We start from the raw sequence: 19,298 nt of genomic DNA on the forward strand, positions 1-19,298 counted from the left end.
GCATACCTGGGCTGCCGGGGGTCCTACAAAGACCCCCAGGTCTGCCCTGGGTATTGCCTGCCAGTGAAATATGCTGCCTGCTAGTGAAAACTGGCAGGCAGCATATAACTACAATGCTTTGGAATACTAAGTATTCCAAAGCATTAAAAAGTGTAAAAAAAAATAAATAAATAAAATATATATATATATTAAATATACATTTATTAAATTAATCTAATAAAAAAAAAAGCATAATGTGTAGGATCGCATTGGCGGACATCCGCAGCATGTAATATGCTGCGGATGTCCGCCACATGATCCTACACATTATGCAGCAGTCACGGTAATGAGCTCGCTGCTGCGGCTGGGTAGCTTTGTGCGTCCACTCATAGCGGCGGATTTTCCGCCAGCAGTCATGAGCGGACACACTGAGCTACCCAGCCGCAGCAGTGATGGATATGTTCGCCATGAGCGGGTGCTTATTCCCACAACATGGCAGATATATCCATCAGGAGCCTTAACTGTCACAGACAGACGCGTTATACTGCCAGCCGACCAGCCAATAACTTGTAGAGGTGCGGTATATAAATGGGGTCACTTGTGGGGGTGGGGGTACTGTTCTGCCCTGAAAGCCAAATGGCGCTCCTCTCCTTCTGAGTCCTACCACGCGGCCAAGGAACCATATATGGCCAAAGCGGGGGTATTTCCGAACATAGGACAAGCAGCTAAATAAAATATAGGGTGCATTTCTTTCAATATCAGAAGTGATGTACAAAACATATGCCCCCCAAATGATGCATTTGTGAAAAATTGCAATTTTCGAATTTTTAACACTGACTTTGTAATAATTCCTGCCAAAAAACTATGGTGTTAAAATACTCACTGTACCCCCTAGCGAATACCTTGAGGGGTCTAGTTTTTAAAATGGGGTCATTTGGGGGGTGTTCCTATGTTCTACTACCTTTTAATTTCTGCAAACCTTGCATAGCACATAAAAAAAATTTACTTTTCAAATTTTCAAAATTTCAAGTTAAATTGTTAGGGTTCTAACTAATTTAAAATGTTAATTAAAAACTAAAAAATGACGTCAAAATAAAGTAGACATCTGAAAGTATAAGTTTCATGAACTATTTGGTCAGTAAGTATAAATATATGCAACCAATTAGTGTTAAAATAGCAAAAAAATCGTAATTTTTTGTAAAAATTTCATGATTTTTTGCATTGTAAAAAAAAACTACAAATGATATCGGCTTACTTTTACTATGTACATGAAGGACAACTTGTGACAAAAAAACAATGTCAGAATTATCATGATTGGCAAAACGTTACCAGAGTTATTCTCTAATAAAGACAGACATCCCCGATTTGAAAAAACAGGCCTGGTCTTTCAGGGGCATACAGGTTTATTTGCATTGGTCCTTAAGGGGTTAAAGTCCCATATGAGTGCTTGTTTTTTTATTGAAATTTACACATTATCTTTATTCTGTAGATCCATATGATTACAACGATGCCTAATTTTTATATGTTAATATATGTTTTACTACTTTCAGGCTAGAATTCCACTGAGGTTTTTTTTTTGGCTTAACCCGATAACGACCATGGACGAGTATAGACGTCCAGTTTGGCGGCCGTTCCTGGACGTCTATACTCGTCCATTATTCTCATGGGTGCTCCCCAGTGAACCCACGAGATCGCAGCAGGGACTCGGCTGTATCACACAGCCGGGACCCTGCTGCACTGCCAGGACCGAAGTAAACTTCGGTCCCGGCAGTTTTAACCCTTACAGCCGCGGTCGGAAATGACCGCGGGCTGTAAGTGTTATGACAGAGGGAGGGGGCTCCCTCTGTCTCCTCTGCAGCACCCCGCATCGTGATCGCGGGGTGCTGTGTGTGGCCGCGGCTGGCCGGGACCTGCCGCACTGCCGGGAGTGAAGTTCACTTCACTCCTGACAGTTTAACCCTTACAGCCGCGGTCAGAAGTGACCGTGCGCTGTAAGGAGTTCTGACAGTGGGAGGGGGCTCCCTCTGTGTCTCCTGCAGCACCCCGGAGCATCGCGGGGTGCTGCTGCATACCTGGGCAGCCGTGGGTCCTACAAAGACCCCCAGGTCTGCCCTGGGTATTGCCTGATATGCTGCCTGCTAGTGAAAACTGGCAGGCAGCATATAACTGCAATGCTTTGGAATACTAAGTATTCCAAAGCATTAAAAAGTGTAAAAATAAATAAATAAATAAATAAATTTAAAAAAAGTGTAAAAATAAATAAAAATGTAATAAAAGTATAAAAAAAAATACAAAAAATATTAAAAATACATTTGTTAAATGAATCTAATAAAAAAAAAAAAGCATAATGTGTAGGATCGCATTGGCGGACATCCGCAGCATGTAATATGCTGCGGATGTCCACCATGTGATCCTACACATTATGCAGCAGTCACGGTAATGAGCTCCCTGCTGCGGCTGGGTAGCTTTGTGTGTCCACTCATAGTGGCGGATTTCCCGCCAGCAGTCATGAGCGGACACACTGAGCTACCCAGCCGCAGCAGTGATGGATATATTCGCCATGAGCGGGTACTTATTCCCACAACATGGCGGATATATCCATCAGGAGCCTTAACTGTTACAGACAGACACGTTATACTGCCAGCCGACCAAGGACCAATCAGAGAGGTCCCTGGTCCAGCCAATAACTTGTAGGGGTGCGGTATATAAATGGGGTCACTTGTGGGGGTGGGGGTACTGTTCTGCCCTGAAAGCCAAATGGCGCTCCTCTCCTTCTGAGTCCTACCACGCGGCCAAGGAACCATATATGGCCTAAGCGGGGATAATTCCGAACATGGGACAAGCAGCTAAATAAAATATAGGATGCATTTCTTTCAATATCAGAAGTGATGTACAAAAAATATGCCCCCCAAATGATGCATTTGTAAAAAATTGCAAATTTCGAATTTTTAACACTGACTTTGTAATAATTCCTGCCAAAAAACGATGGTGTTAAAATACTCACTGTACCCCCTAGCGAATACCTTGAGGGGTCTAGTTTTTAAAATGGGGTCATTTGGGGGGGTGTTCCTATGTTCTACTACCTTTTTAATTTCTGCAAACCTTGCATAGCACATATAAAAAGATGTAATTTTCAAATTTTCAAAATTTAAAGTTAAATTGTTAGGCTTCTAACTAATTTAAAATGTTAATTAAAATAAAGTAGACATCTGAAAGTATAAGTTTCATAAACTATTTGGTCAGTAAGTATATATTAGTGTTAAAATAGCAAAAAATCAAAATTTTTTGTAAAAATTTCATGATTTTTTTGCATTGTAAAAAAAAAAACTACAAATGATATCGGCTTACTTTTACTATGTACATGAAGGACAACTTGTGACAAAAAAACTATGTCAGAATTATCGTGATTGGCAAAATGTTACTAGAGTTATTCTCTAATAAAGACAGACATCCCCGATTTGAAAAAACAGGCCTGGTCTTTCAGGGGCCTACAGGTTTATTTGCATTGGTCCTTAAGGGGTTAAAAATGCCAGAAAAAAATGCCACTGTTTTTCCCTGCGTTTTGAAGTTTTTTCTGGCGTTTTTACCTTTGTGTGGAATTTGCCTTTTTGGCCCCTTTGGCGTTTTTTGTACAAAATTAGTTGGGTATCATAAAAAAAATTGAAAAAAAATGTATTTAACTAAATGTTTTTTGTTTTTTTTATAACAAAATTGTAATTTTTTTTTTTTTTTTATAAAGTGTGTGTAACTTTTTTTTAAGTAGTACTACTACTCCCAGCATGGAACACACTGTTCCATGATGGGAGTAGTAGTACCTGTACTAATAGACATATCGCCCCGGGTGTCAGTCTGATGCGATCGTACATAATATTGCAGAGATGCGGAGCGGCTCTATACAGCGCTCCCATCTCTGCTCTGTACTCCGGCCAGTGATGTGAATAGAACATCACTCATTAATATTTTCCGCCCAGAGTGGTGATTGGCCGGATGGTTGCAGCCAATCACAGCTCTCAGAGGGAAATATGAATGAGTGAGTGGCCGGCCGGAGTATAGTGCAGAGATGCGGAGTGCAGGAGACAGCCGCTCCACATCTCTGCAATAGACAGGACGATCGGGTGTCAGTAGTGACATCCGCTGTGATGTGTCCTTAACTGCAAGTACTACTACTCCCAACATGGAGCACACGCTGCTCCATGCTGGGATCTGTAGTACCTGCATTAATAGACAGATCGCAATGAGTGTAATTTCTGACATCCGCTGCGATCGGTCTATTAATGCAGGTACTACAGCTCACAGCATGGAGCAGAGTGTGCTCAATGTTGGGAGTAGTAGTACTTGTAGTTAAGAACAGATCACAGCAGGTATCACTTCTGACACCCGCTGTGATCCTCCTGTAGAATGTACAGATGCGAGCAGCAGCTGTTCTATGGTCCCCTGCACTGACGTATATATACACATATTCATATTTCCCACAGAGAGTTGTGATTGGCTGGAACCATCTGGCCAATCACAGCTCTCGAGGGAAATATGAATAGGTGTATATATACATCAGTACAGGGAACCATAGAAGAGCGACCGGATCTATACATTATACAGGAGGATCGCAACAGGCAATCTGTCTATTAGTACAGGTACTACTACTCCCATCATGGAACAGTGTGTTCCAGGATCGGAGTAGTAGTACTGCATAAAAAATTTTGGGAACAAAAAGTGAAAAACACACACACCCACATACTACATTTTTATTATTGTCGGCTACATTTTTAGTGCTTTACCCTCCCACATAAATTGATCCCTGTTTAAAAATGAATAAAAAATTCGTAATAAGAAAGATAAATTTAGTTAAATACAATTTTTTTCCTTCACTACTGTATCTTTTTTATTTTGTTTTTTATGGGACCCTACAAAATTTTAATAAAAAAGTATCTCCATCACTTTTTTGGATCGCTAAAGTCCAAAAAAGAATAAAAAACACCAGAAAAAATGCCAAACTAGGTTTTGTCGGGCGTTTTGAAAATCCAGCCTCTGAGCCCAAAATTGCTGAAAAACGCCAAAAGGATAAAAAAAAAAAACCCAAACTGAAAAATGCCAAGTGGATCTGGCATTTTGCAGTTTACTATTGACTTGGAGCTAACATCTGGACGCAGCATTTTTTTCGCTGAAAAAACGCTGTGCAGGAAAATTGGCGTTTTTTACAGCGTTTTTGCAAAAAAAAAAAAAAACACCTCAGTGGAATTCCAGCCTTAACCCCTTTTAGTTCATTTTGGCTTTAAGGACCAGACCAATTTTATTTTAGCATTTTTGTTTTTTCCTCCTCCCCTTCTAAGAATCATAACTCTCTTATTTTCATCCACAGACTAGTGTGAGGGCTTGTCTTTTGCATAACCAGTTGCCCTTTGTAATAAAATCACTCATTTTACCAGAAAATGTATGGCGCAACCAAAAAAAGACTATTTGTGTGGCAAAATTGAAAAGTAAACCGGAATTTTGCAAATTTTGGAAGGTTTCGTTTTCACGCTGTACACTGTACAGTAAAAATGACATGTTTTCTTTATTCTGTGGGTCACTACAATTAAATTGATACCCATGTTTACGCACTTTTCTATTACTGTACCACTTATAAAATAATCTCAAACTTTGTAACCAAATTAGTACGTTTAAAATCCCTCTAATTTGAAACTTTGTGGCAGTTTTTTTGCGCTGTGATCTGTACTTTTTATTGATACCTCATTTACATATATAAAACTTTTAATACATTTTTTCAAAAAAAATATTTGGAATATGATGTGATAAAAAAGCAGCAATTTTGTATTAGTTTACTTTTTTTTTTTTACATTTACGCCGTTCACCATACAGGATAATTAACATTTATATTTTAATAGTTTGGACTCACACAGCGATACCAAATATGTTTATTAATTTATTTATTTTTTACGCTTTTTGGGGGTGAAATGGGAAAAACTGCCGTTTTACTTTTTATTGGGGAGGGAATTTTTACTTCCGATGTCGTTAAGGGGTCAAACAATAATAACTTTTTGTATGAAAATGGGTTTGCTGATAACTGTTCTCTTCTGACCCCTATAATTCTTTTATTTTTCTGTATACGGGGATATAAGAGGGGTCTCTTTTCTGCGTTGTGATCTGTTGTTTTTATTGGTACCATTTATGTTTTGAGGGACTTTTTGATCACTTTTAAAAAAAAATTATATTAATTATTATTATTTATTATTAATAATATTTACGCTGTTTATTTATTATATTCTATAAAAAATTGGAAAAGGGGGGTGATTCAAACTTTAACTTTTTTTTACCTTTTTATTCACTATTTTTAGTCCTCATAGGGGACTATTACACGCTTTTGATTGCATATACTGAACAATGCTATAGCACAGCATGTATCAGTGTTATCAAAGCTCCATTGCTACAGCCTGCTTAGGCTGCCTGCAGGACTAGAGCGCTGATCGGATGGGACAGAGGCAGGTATGGACCCTCCTCCCATCCTCTTAGCTGATTGGAACCCCGTGATTTCACTGCTGAACTGCCGGAATTCTATTTTTTTATTTTTATTTTTCATAATTTTTTTTACATTTTAGACGCCACAATCAACTTTGATCGCAGCGTCTAAAGAGTTAATGCCAGACATCACCCTGATCGGTGATGTCCGGCATTAGCCACCATCTGGGACCATCCTGCTATGATGCATGCTCAGCAGAGTGGGAGTGGACACAGGGTGTAAGGGAACCTGTCTTAAGATTTTACAATACATAACATGTCACCCTATCATGTCACTCCCCCTCATTTTAGCATTATGTTTAAGCGTTTATTCTTTAACTTAAGGAATCTCTAGGACAGTGCTTCTTGCCTCCAGTCCTCAAGGTCCCCCAAAACATGATTTCAGGATATCCCATTCAGAGAATGCTTGTACCTTATGCACTGACGATAATCCTACCACCTGAAATCATGACCTATTGGGGGCCTTAAGGATTGGAGTTGAGAGATACCTCTCTAGCACAATAAATAAAAGTTGATATAAGCAAGCAACGTATGTTTTCCGGTCAGAGAGAAGACTGTGAATATGTGTAAAAGTGCACATATACCATGGAGTCAGATTGTGTTGTATTTCAAGTTTTTACCTTGTAACTATTACTCAGTGTTCCCCAACCTGTGCCCTCCAGCTGTTGCATAACCTCATTTGTATCTTGCTGTCAGGGAATGGTGAGAGTTGTAGTTTTGCCATAGAGCCAGAGGTTGTATTTCACTGCTGTAAGTAACTTCATTCATTGGTTTAGGAATATCCCCAATCCTGATCTTTTGTATAGTAATGTATGTATAGTTTTCCTCTTCTGACTTCATGATGACCACTGATTGTGGTAAGACCATATCAAGGTTTTTTGTTCAGTATAAAAACTAAGCCTTTAATACTGACTTTAATACTGACTTGTTAGTGTGAGGCTCGTGATATGCTAACAGGCCTATTTCTTTTACCCAGTCTGATATTTTTGCTGCCATGTTTGTTTTTTATCATTGCAGAGCCAGTCTCCTGACTGGTCGTTTCCAGACCCGTTCTGGAGTGTACCCTGGAGTGTTTTACCCCAGCTCGGTAGGTGGACTTCCTCTGAATGAGATTACCATTGCTGAAGTACTTCAGTCTCGTGGATATGTCACAGCCATGGCAGGTAAATGGCATCTGGGACTGGGAGCTAATGGAACGTTCCTCCCCACACGTCAGGGATTTCAGCACTTTTTGGGTGTTCCTTATTCACATGATCAGGTAATGTAGTTTGTTTAGAAGTATTGCCCATTATTTTAAACACACCTACCTTTCTTGGCAAGATGGTATGTATTACATTTATACATGTTTTCTGTTTCTACAGGGTCCCTGTAAGAATTTGATATGTTTCCCTCCAAGCACACAGTGCTATGGGACATGTGACTTGGGGGAGACCCTTCTGCCTGTGTTCATCGATGAGAAGATCTTGCAACAGCCAGTGAACTTTACTGGACTAGTGCCTATGTATGAGCAATTTAGCAAGGAATTTATGCGTGAGGCAGTGAGCAAAAGGAAGCCTTTCTTTCTGTACTATGCATCACATGTAAGTGTTCAAAGGTATGACAGATAATCATTAGCTAAATGTGGGTCACATGTTGTAAGTTGTAAAAGCTGACAACACAACATTACAGCTGTTGATTGAATATTTGCCCAGCAGATGTTTCCTCCCCCCCCCCCCCCCCCCTTACATAAATATGCTGATTGGGATGGCTGAGCATAAATGTATTTCAATGGAGAGAGGGAGACAAGATACTGCCCAGCTGTTCAGAGTAGAGCCCTGCATCAGGATTTGGATCCCATAGGACCCAATGCAAAACGTGAGGGCGGTGATGAAGTTGTTGCAGGATCAGGTCATCAGGCACTATGCTTGTGGGTCCCACAAATCCCACACACTCCAGAACATGCTTGAAGCCATACGCATGCACAGTCTCTTGTCCTGCTGTCTCCTCCCCCTGCTGACTGGAGGTGGTATGCTAGGCAACATAGTACATTGCATACGTAGTACGTACAACGGCTGTTCTGGAGCCTGCCCTGGAGCACCCATTGTCCTCACCTCACCAGCCGATATACACATACATGGGTCACGAATGACTGCAAGCTGCCCACTGTATAATGTGCCCTTAGGTATATAAATAGCTTCACATTTACTTAAATGGGCACTGTCATGAAATCAAAACATTGATATGTTGTAGTACTTAAGTACTACAACATATCTCTAATATAGTTTAATAAAAAAAAAGTGATTTTGAACCAGTTTAAAATCACTTTTAAATTCGGCCACTAGGGGTCTCCCTCCTAGTGGCCAAATGCATTCGGCAGTGACGTCACTACAGAATTTCGTCTCATTTGAGCCTGGCAAATGAGTCGAAATTCAGTCACTGCGGTGCTCGCTCCCGCCTGTTTAAGAGCGAGCACAGTGAAATCCAGGGCTGCGCATTGGCTCCCTGGACTCACACACTGGCCGCCTCCCTGCTGCATATTCTCCCTGCAGCAGGGAGGCACGTGGCTCTTACCTCTCCTTAGAGCCGCGGCTCCAGTGGGGATACGCCGCCTCCTCACTGCTCCTCGCAGCTGTGTCCTGTCATTACCGGGGGGAGCGCGTTATACGGAGAGGGGGGCACCATTTACAGAAGGGTCCATCACACACTGAGCAACAAGCGTGTGCCCGGCTTCCTATCATGCTCCTACACTCGGGTAACTCTCTCTATGGTTCTGGAGGACTTTCAATCCTCCAGAAACATAGAGACAGTTTCCAGAGTGTACGGGCATGACAGGAAGCCGGGCACACGCTTGTTGCTTGCTACAGACCCCCGCTCATGGTTCGGCACAGGGGTGATATTGGTTGGGGGCTGGGTGTCTTCCAACACAGGGTGCCTCCAGTTGTTTCACCACTACAACTCCCAGCATGCCCTGACAGCAAATAGATGTCAGGGCATGCTGGAAGTTGTAGTGGTGAAACAGCTGGAGGCACCCTGTCAGGTGAACTAAGGGCGGAAGTTGGCGCCCCAGCAGGCATCGGTGACGTGGTGCCTGCTGGGGAAGTCTGCCTAGTAGTGAGCACACTACCAGGCAGACAAAATGCCATTTTTAAGATAATAAAAAAAAAAAAAATAAATAAAGGCAGGGAGGGATTAGGGATAGATGGGCAATAGGCAGGGACAGAAAAAAAAAGAGGATGGTGGGAGCTACCCTTTAACTTACTTCACATTTAAGATTATTTCCAGTCACTTATCATTATGGCGTGTAAATATGCCGCTGCATTCCTGTACACATAGAGGTATGTGCAGAGCATTATACCATAGTGTCTGTACATTCCTATACACATGGAGTATGAGCAGAGCATTGCACCCTAGTCTGTACACTGCTATACACATTAGGATATGTGCAGAGCAATTAGGGTTAAGAGCATTGCATCTTAGTGTCTGAACATTCCTATTTGAGGGGTAGGGGGTACAGAGCATTGCACCCTAGTGTCTGTACATTTCTATGTTAGCGGGAGCGTGCAGGGCACACATGTTAGCAGGAGTGGAACACCTTGAGGGAGAGGGTGGTAATGGACAGAAATTCATCAGGAACGGGCAGGAGAGGGATTAAAAAAAAGAAAAAAAAAAACACTTCTAAAGATACTAATAGGACAATTTTAATTATTTTCTAGTCATGGGTATCTTCTTTTCCTTTAGCATACACATTACCCACAGTTTGCAAGTGCTCGGTATACAGGGCATTCTCCAAGGGGAAAATATGGAGACGCACTTCTGGAATTGGATGGAACAGTGGGGGAGCTGATGAAGTCCGTGTGGGATATGGGAATTCAGAATAACACACTGATCATCTTTACTTCTGACAATGGGTAATTCTTTCTATGCAGTTAAAATGGTAATGTTTTTCAAAACAATATGTAATGAGGATTTATAGTTCTTATGTGTTCTAAACTGTATCCGTTTTTTTTGGGCTTTGTGCTGTTACAATATAGAGATTATAGAACAGATTATAACCATTACTGAAACCTAAAATATGAACTGATCAGTGTTGTCATGCCAAGCCACTATACCTGGATGTACAGCATGAACTAAGATTGAACCATTCATTGTTCAATGGCCATGCCAGAATATTGCAGGTCAGCGGGCATTGAAGTGAGGGTAAGCTGAGCTGGTAGGACCACTACACAATAAATGCAGCTGTGAGCTTTCACCTCATTTATAGTCTACATCCAGGCACAGTTGACCTGGATGTAGACTATAAGCGTAACTCCAGCGTTGCTCTCCTGTTCGGTGTGGAAAGATGCGGCACATGCTGAGTGGCTGAATTTCTGGGTTGCACCACACCAAGCCAATTCAGTGCACAAGTGATTTTCTAATTAATGGAACTTGTGCACGGAACTTGCTGGGCATGATATGGTTGCCTTGGCAACTGTACCACCCAGCGTGGCCTATGTCGCTCTATGCCAAACTTTGCAGAACAGGAATGAGAGCAACACTGGACTTGTGCTTTAAAGGTGCACCTGCTGCTGGGGCCAAAAACATTACACTGCTGCTCAGCCTATCGCAGGCCGAGTCGGGACTTCACTGCGGCCGGTGATTGGCTGAGTGCGGTATGACTCGCCGACCACCGGCAACCAGGAAGAGGATCGCGGCGGAGACCGGAGTGGGTTACCCGAGGCCCCGGGGTAGCGAAGGGTTTTTATTTTTTTTATTGCTGGCAGTATGGAGTACAATTTTGGTATTCTGGAGTACTCCTTTAAGGAAAGCCCCTTTAATGATAACTGCTGGTATGAGGCCTTGTCAGATTTTTATGAATAACTCCCTTCAAATTCCATGAAAAAAATAAAAAAAACCTGGTTTCAGAGTAGTTTGAACACAAGCAGTTTGTAATTCGTAGTACACTCATAGGGGGGGATTCATCAACATCAGTGTATGATAGATCTTTTTTTACCCCTTTCTGCTGCGTGTATTTGTCATTTAGCTGCGCAAAATTTACTAAACTTGTGCATGGGTCTCTGTGAATCATGTGCAGTAATAGAATGCAGCCCATCTCAGCTCTTAAAAAAAAAAAATATAAGGCAGACTTGTACGTGTGCTCGGAGCTGGTGTATATTTGCGCAAAAAATGACATTTGCGTTCTTTTTGAAAAAGACGCAGTTAGTAAATTCATGTCTACAGGAAAAACGGCTCTACAGTACACCTGAACGGTGACATCTTTAGAAAAAGCTCCACCAAAAAAGACGCACAAAAAGAACGCAGGAAATATCCTTGCGCAAGAAAATACACCTAAAATTACTCTATATAGATTGATGAATCCCCGCCCATAATGCTTATCTTATTATTGTCTTATACTTTGGAGCCGTTATTTCTGGTGATACAGTTCAAGATGTCAGTGAGAAGACTCTTATCATTTTGGATACCTGGAACCTCTATGTGATATAGCATCTTATACTGAGTGATTTTTTTTTCTTTACTTTGCCTTTCTGAGCAGGTTTGAAGTGTATCACTTCTACACTGAGCTTCTTTACTATGTTTGTGATAAGACCAAGAATTATAGGCCTCAGCATTTATATTTAGCCCAACTAACGTTTCCTTTTGTCAATCCTTGGCCAATATATTAGGACTTTCTTTGCTTTTATTGGTATTCTCAGTTTTTTGTGTATTGGCACTGAGGGCAATTATGCATCATTATATATTTTAATTTAGTAATTTATTATGTTTTAGTACTATGCGGTAGTGATATTGTATTTTTTCTTGGACATGGTTGATTCTTTCATTCTTTACTCATCTTGTCTTTTTCTGTGATCTGAATTTACGTGTCACATTTTTGTCACTTGTATCTTGTAACTTAAATTTTGCATGGAAAAATGCCTCCCCTCCCACCCTTTAACCCCCCTTTTATTTTATTTCCTCCCTCTTTTAATAGTAATGTAAGACAGACTGTTTTTTTGATTAACAATATATTAAAACAGTAGAAAGAAGAGAAGATATCCCTCTACAATATGATAAGAGACAATAAGAGAAATCCTAAAGTGTCAGTTGGAACTTTAGCCATAACAATAAAGCATGCAATCTCTTCAATAATAAGGCAAAATGAGGGTGTTAAGGCCATTAGCTGGCAGTTGTGTTAAACACAGATTTTCGTCAGTTTCAGTGCGCTAGATCATAAATAAGAAGTATAAGGTAAACCAATAAAGCTGGGCGAGATATGTAAGAAAATAAAATTAAGAAAACAGTATGTAGGGTACATTTTTTTGTACGTACCTTCTATTCTTCAGCAAAAAAAAAAAAGCGAAATAAATGAGCATTAATGACCCAGATTTATTAACCTTCCTAAAAGTAAAACTGTCCCAATAGCAACCAATTGCAGTTCAGCTTTTATTTTAACTGGGCTGGTTAAGATATGAAATCCAAGCTGAGATTGTATGCTGTAGGCAAATCGAACAGTTTTGGTTTGAGGCATATCTGGGCCAATAAGTAGTTAATGAGGCAGACTTATCAAACTGTTTAGACCGTTTTAAGATTTGTCTCTTAGAAACTCAGTCAGTCTAGTTGAGACTTTTATGCGACTTTTGGTTTAGAGCTTTTCTCTTCCCAACAAACATAGTGGTCTATTATAGATCACAAAATGCAGTGGTTATTAATTTATCAACTGCTACTTTTCCTGAAAAGTCACAAAGTCACATCAACGCAAACTAGGCCGACCCAGGCGGTAATACAATCTAAATAGGTGACGAGAAGTTTGTGAGCCGAATTTATTGTTGCGTTATGCGCTCCGGCCGCACACGCTGGATGTGAGCGCATGGTCCCGTTACTTGCTGCTGCTGGAAGGGCTGGGATTCGCATCCGGCCATGGATCCCGCTGCGATACCCCTGCCTGAAGTTGTGGATCTTCCCTCCGTTGTGGTACGTTAGTCTCAGCAATTGGCGCGACAGGCGCAGCAACTTAACCAACTGTCTGCTATGATACAACAGCTTTTGGCCTTGCAACAGCAGCAGCACCCGCAACCTGTCCCACTCCCTCCTCCAGCTCCTGCAGTGTCTTCTGGCTCCCAGCTACCTCTACCATTACCCTCTAAATATGACGGTGAGTCCAAGTTATGCAGAGGCATTGTTAGACAGTGCTCCATGCATTCGGAGCTCATGTTTGAACTGTTTCCTATGGAACGTGCTAAGGTGGCCTTTGTTATTAGCCTACTGTCCGGAAAAGCCCTGGCCTGGGCTACACCCCTTTGGGACCTCTGTGATCCGGTAGCTTGACGGCTTTTCTGGCAGAATTTCGCTGTGTCTTTGAGGATCCTGCACGTGCCTCTTATGCTGAGATGGCTTTGCTGAAACAATGTCAAGGGAATTCTTCTGTAGGTGACTGTGGTTCAATTCTGCACTCTAGCCTCAGAACTAGCATGGATGAGGCCTTGTGTGCCACATTCAAAAAAGGACTGTCTAGCAGGATTAAAGATGCCCTGGCTGCACGTGATCCTCCTTCTTTGACTGAACTTATCCACCTGGCCCCACGTATTGATGTGCGTTTTGCTGAGAGACAGGAAGAACTGCGCTTAGAGAGGGAACCTGCTCAAACACGGAGATATCCTCGCCTGGCACCCGTGTTTCAACGTCCACCTCTACAGTTTCCTGCGCCTCTTGCCAAAGAGGCTATGCAAGTGGATCGTTCCCGTCTTACGCAACAGGAGAGATCACGACGATGCAGTGAGAATTTGTGTTTGTATTGTACTAGCCCGGGACACTTCCTCAAAGACTGTTCAGTTTGTACACAGTATCCGGGAAAACGCTTGCACCTAGGGCACGTAGGAGAGGCGTCCCTAGGTGTGAATACCACCTCTCCTCACTTGACCATTTCTGTACAAATCTTCACTTCTGGAAAGTCTTCCTTTAGCGCTACAGCAATTTTGGATTCTGGATCTGCAGGGGACTTTATTGATGCTTCTTTCGTCCACAAATATCATCTTCTTGTTACTCGGCTTGCCAAGCCTTTTTTCATCTCCTCTGTTAATGGACAAAATATCAACTGTAAGGTGCTATTCTGTACTGAGCCTCTCGTCATGCAAGTGGGTGTCTTGCATAAAGAAAAGATTGCATTCTATGTACTGAATCACTGTACTTCTGAGCTTCTTCTTGGCCTTCCTTGGAGAACTGGAGAAATAATTCGCTAGGGACAGTTCTGTCAAAATCTTTGTCTCAGTCCAGTCCAGAAGTTGTTTCTCGTCCTCCTCCTTTGCCTTGTCTGCCTCCACCTTACCATGATTTCTCTGACGTATTCTGCAAGAAACCAGCCGAGTCTCTGCCTCCACATCGTCCTTAGGACTGCCCTATAGATCTTCTGCCTGGTACCACTCCTCCTCGTGGAAGGATATACCCTCCATTGGTTCCTGAGACCAAAGCCGTAAGTCTTCTTCTCCTGCTGAAGCTGGTTTCTTCTTTTGTAGGGAAGAAGAATGGCTCACTCCGTCCATGCATTGACTACAGGGGACTTAACAAAATCACAGTCAAGAACCATTACCCACTACCTCTTATCTCAGAACTTTTTGAATGTGTACGTGGTGCCAAGGTCTTCTCCAAGTTGGACTTACGTGGAGTGTATAACCTCATTCGTATCCGCAAGGGAGATGAATGGAAAATGGCCTCCAATACTCGTGACGGACATTTTGAGTATCTCGTAATGCCTTTTGGTCTCTGCAATGCTCCAGCCATTCTTCAAGAGTTTGTTAATGATATCTTCCGTGATCTTCTCTACACCTGTGTTGCCGTATACCTAGATGACATCCTGATCTTCTCTTCCAACTTAGAGGAGCATCATACTCATGTTTGTCTGGTTCTTCAGCGACCTACGAAAGAATAATCTCTATGCCAAACTGGAGAAATGTCTGTTCGAGAAGTCTAGGTTTCTTGGCTACATTGTCTCTCATCAGGGCCTGCAGATGGATCCAGATAAATTGTCTGCAGTGTTGGATTGGCCTCGTCCTTCGGGCCTAAGTGTTATTCAATGCTTTCTGGGATTCTATAACTATTATCATCAATTTATCCCACATTTTTCGTCCTTGGTTGCTCCAATTGCGGCTCTCACTAAGTCTGCGTTTGCCTCTGCTCCCGTGCTTAAAAGACCTGATCCGGAGAGGCCATTTGCTTTGGAGGTTGATGCTACATCTATTGGAGAGGGTGCCGTTCTTACTCCAAGGGCAAGACTGTAACTAGTGGGTTCTTCTCCAAGACATTCTCTCCTGCTGAGAGGAATTACTCCATTGGAGATTGTGAACTCCTCGCTATCAAGCTAGCTTTGGAGGAATGGCGACATTTATTGGAAGGTTCTTCTCATCCGGTCAGCATCTACCCCGACCATAAGAATCTTCTATACCTTCAGTCTGCTCAGCGTTTGATTCCTGACGCTCCTGCTGAAATTCAGCAAGTTCCTCCGGGAAAATCCTTTGTGCCCGCCAGATTGAGATGCAAGGTACTGAAATGGGGTCATTCTTCCTTGACAGCAGGACATGCTGGAATACACAAGACTCTACTTCTAATCTCCCTGCACTACTGATGGCCCCATCTTGAACGTGATGTTTCTGATTTTGGTTCGTTCCTGTGAAACTTGTGCCCCTTGACAAAACTCCTCGGCAAAGACCTGCAGGACTCTTACAGCCTTTACCTATTCCGGATATTCCCTGGTCCCATATTGCCATAGATTTCATCACTGATTTGCCACCATCTCATAACACTGTCATTTGGGTCGTTGTAGATCGGTTTTCCAAGATGGATCATTTCATTCCTCCTACCCGGTTTTCCTTCTGCTCCACAGCTGGCAAAGTACTTCTTGCTGCATGTCTTTTGTTTACATGGTCTTCCTCAGCATATCGTTTCAGATCGTGGTGTGCAGTTTGTCTCTAAGTTCTGGCGAGCCCTTTGTAACCATCTGGACATCAAGCTGGACTTCTCCTCGGCCTACCACCCTCAGTCCAAGGGTTAGGTGGAGAGGGTTAATCAAATCCTTGAGACTTATCTTCAGCATTTTGTTTCAGCTCGCCGAGACGATTAGGTCGACCTTCTCCTCTGGGCTGAATTCCACGAGGTCGTCTCCCTTTTTTTGTTGTCTATGGACTCCATCTCCGTTCTCCTCTTCCTCTCCCAGTTTCCTCCGGTGTGCCTGCTTCTCCACCATCTGGCAACAGACCCGACAATCATTATCCCAGGCTTCTTCATGCATGAAGGCAGAAGCTGATAAAAGTAGAAGACCTCCTCTGTCATTATCTCTTGGTGACATGGTGGGGCTTTCATCCAAGTACATCCCCTTCAAGATACCCTGTTACAAGCTTGATCCTCGCTACTTTGGTCCCTTCCAGATTCTACAAAAAATGAATCCTGTCTCCTGCAAACTCCGTCTACCTGCTACTTTACAAATTCCCAATTCTTTCCACGTTTCTCTCCTCAAGCCTCTTGTCATAAACCAGTTTCTCAAAAGAATCTTGTCCCCACACCTGTCTCTGGCTCTTCTGATATCTACAAAGTTAAACAGATTCTTGCCACTAAAACTGTGAGAGGTAAACATTTTTTTTTGTCTGGTCTGGTCTGGTTCTGGTTACGGTCCTGAGGAGAGATCTTGGGAGCCTGAGGAGAATATCCTGGACCGTGACCTTCTCAGGAGTTTTCGGAGTCGTAAAAGGAGGGGGAGGCCAAAGGGGGGAGGGGCGTACTGTTACGTTATGCGCTCTGGCTGCACACGCTGGCTGTGAGCGCATGGTCCCGTTACCTGCTGCTGCTGGCGGGGCTGGGATTCGCATCGCAGGACACGCCCGCATGCGAATCCCAGTCCGTCACTCATCAGGTGCTTCTCCCCGCCTCTGCCTCTCTGGTCCGGCGTGCGTGTCCCCGTCCCCTAGGGTGCACGCGCCGGAGATTTTAAGATTTAAAGGGCTAATGCGCCAATTAGTGTAGTACACCTGTGGCTCATTGATAAATTCCTCCTCCTCCTCCCACACTTCCCTGCCAGATCTTTGTTGCCTTATGCCTGAGAGACTACGAGCTGCCTTATCCCTCCTGGGTGCCGCCTGCTGTAGCAAGTCCATCCCGCTTTGCGGCGGGCTCTGGTGAAAACCAGCGGCACCTTAGACTTCGCTCCCTGGTACGGTCCTAGTCATCTGCCACACAGGTCCAGCGGATCCACATCCACCAGTGTTCCTTTCTTCTGAAATGTAAGTGTTACATTTATAAAACAGCATGCAACGTTTGATAAATTTGTCGCACGCTAGACCAAAACTTCGCAAATTTTAATGTCTAAACTACTGTGGAGAATAGATCAGGATGATACATTTTCCCCAATGTGTGCATTAAAGGGGTATTCCAGGAAAAAACTTTTTTTATATATATATCAACTGGCTCCAGAAAGTTAAACTGATTTGTAAATTACTTCTATTAAAAAATCTTAACCCTTTCAGTACTTATGAGCTTCTGAAGTTAAGGTTGTTCTTTTCTGTCTAAGTCCTCTCTGATGACACGTGTCTCGGGAACCACCCAGTTTAGAAGCAAATCCCCATAGCAAACCTCTTCTAAACTGGGCGGTTCCCGAGACACGTGTCACCAGAGAGCACTTAGACAGAAAATAACAACCTTAACTTCAGAAGCTCATAAGTACTGAAAGGGTTAAGATTTTTTAATAGAAGTAATTTACAAATCTGTTTAACTTTCTGGAGCCAGTTGATGTATAAAAAAAAGTTTTTTCCTGGAATACCCCTTTAAGTTTGTAAGGGAGGGGATGAAAAAAACTTCTGTTCTGTTTTTCTTTTGTGCTTTTGAGTGATCATATGTTTTTTATCTTTACCAGACCAGAGACAATGCGTAAAGAGAGAGGTGGTAGCTCTGGTCTCCTGAAATGTGGTAAAAGTACAACTTATGAGGGAGGCTTGCGAGAACCGGCTATCATGTATTGGGAAGAGAAGATAAAACCAGGTAATAAACAACAAAGCTTATCTAAAGAAGTATCTTCTCAAAACTTCTCGTGTATGATTTATCTCTGACACATCTGGACAGTGTGTTTAAGGCTGATCAATAAATCTGTTGTATCTGAAGATATACCAAAGCGCCCCCCCCCCCCCCACGCACGCACACACACACACACACACACACACACACACTTTTTTTTTTTTTACCTGGTGGAAAAGTGGCAAAAGGTTTTTTTTTTTTTTTTTTTGTTTTTTGTCCCTTTTGACTTGTGAAAGCAGAGGAAAAAAAATCTACTAAAAAGGATATAATAATACACACTAATTTGGAAAAAGCAAACAAAACCCCTCTAAAAGCTGCATCATGATGGGCAAAGGAAAGTGGGCAATTTTTGTGGCTTTTAGGCAAAAATGTGTGTCTCAACAAAGCCCAAGGCTGGGTTCACACTGCATTTTTGCCTGTTTCACTATTTCCATTACAGTATATTTAATTTTGCTGTATACCAAAATGCAGTCAACTACACTATTGTGTACAGCAAAAAGAAAATATGTTGCTATCTCTTTTCTTTTTTATAATGTAAGTCCAATAGGGAACGGATTCTGGCATATAGTAGCATCTGTTAATGGATATGGTTTCTTTTCAAGTGTATAACATTTATACATCAAAAAGAAACAAAATTGCAGTGTGAACCCAACCTAAGGGCACATTCACACGAGCAGATTTTTGTACAGATTTTCCGCAGCTGCTTTTTATTTTCTGCTGCTTATTTTCAACTGCTTATTTTCTGCTTCTCATTTTATTATTGCTTTACAAGCAAAAAAATAAGCAGCAGAGAAAAAGATGTA

The 19,298-nt window shown here is 42.2% G+C and overlaps 1 protein-coding gene across 3 annotated transcripts in view; it reads left to right on the top strand.

Moving 5' to 3' along the window:
* Positions 1–19,298, top strand: part of ARSA (arylsulfatase A) — a 40,548-nt gene that overhangs the window by 8,264 nt on the left and 12,986 nt on the right. For all 3 annotated transcript variants that reach the window (XM_056573019.1, XM_056573020.1, XM_056573018.1), the window contains exons 3-6: positions 7,510–7,750; positions 7,854–8,072; positions 10,210–10,379; positions 18,338–18,462. In XM_056573019.1, the coding sequence (XP_056428994.1) occupies positions 7,510–7,750; positions 7,854–8,072; positions 10,210–10,379; positions 18,338–18,462 (755 nt within the window). The remainder of the gene's footprint in view (positions 1–7,509; positions 7,751–7,853; positions 8,073–10,209; positions 10,380–18,337; positions 18,463–19,298) is intronic.

The sequence above is a fragment of the Hyla sarda genome, chromosome 4 (genome assembly GCF_029499605.1).
Source record: "Hyla sarda isolate aHylSar1 chromosome 4, aHylSar1.hap1, whole genome shotgun sequence".
Classification (NCBI taxonomy): domain Eukaryota; kingdom Metazoa; phylum Chordata; class Amphibia; order Anura; family Hylidae; genus Hyla; species Hyla sarda.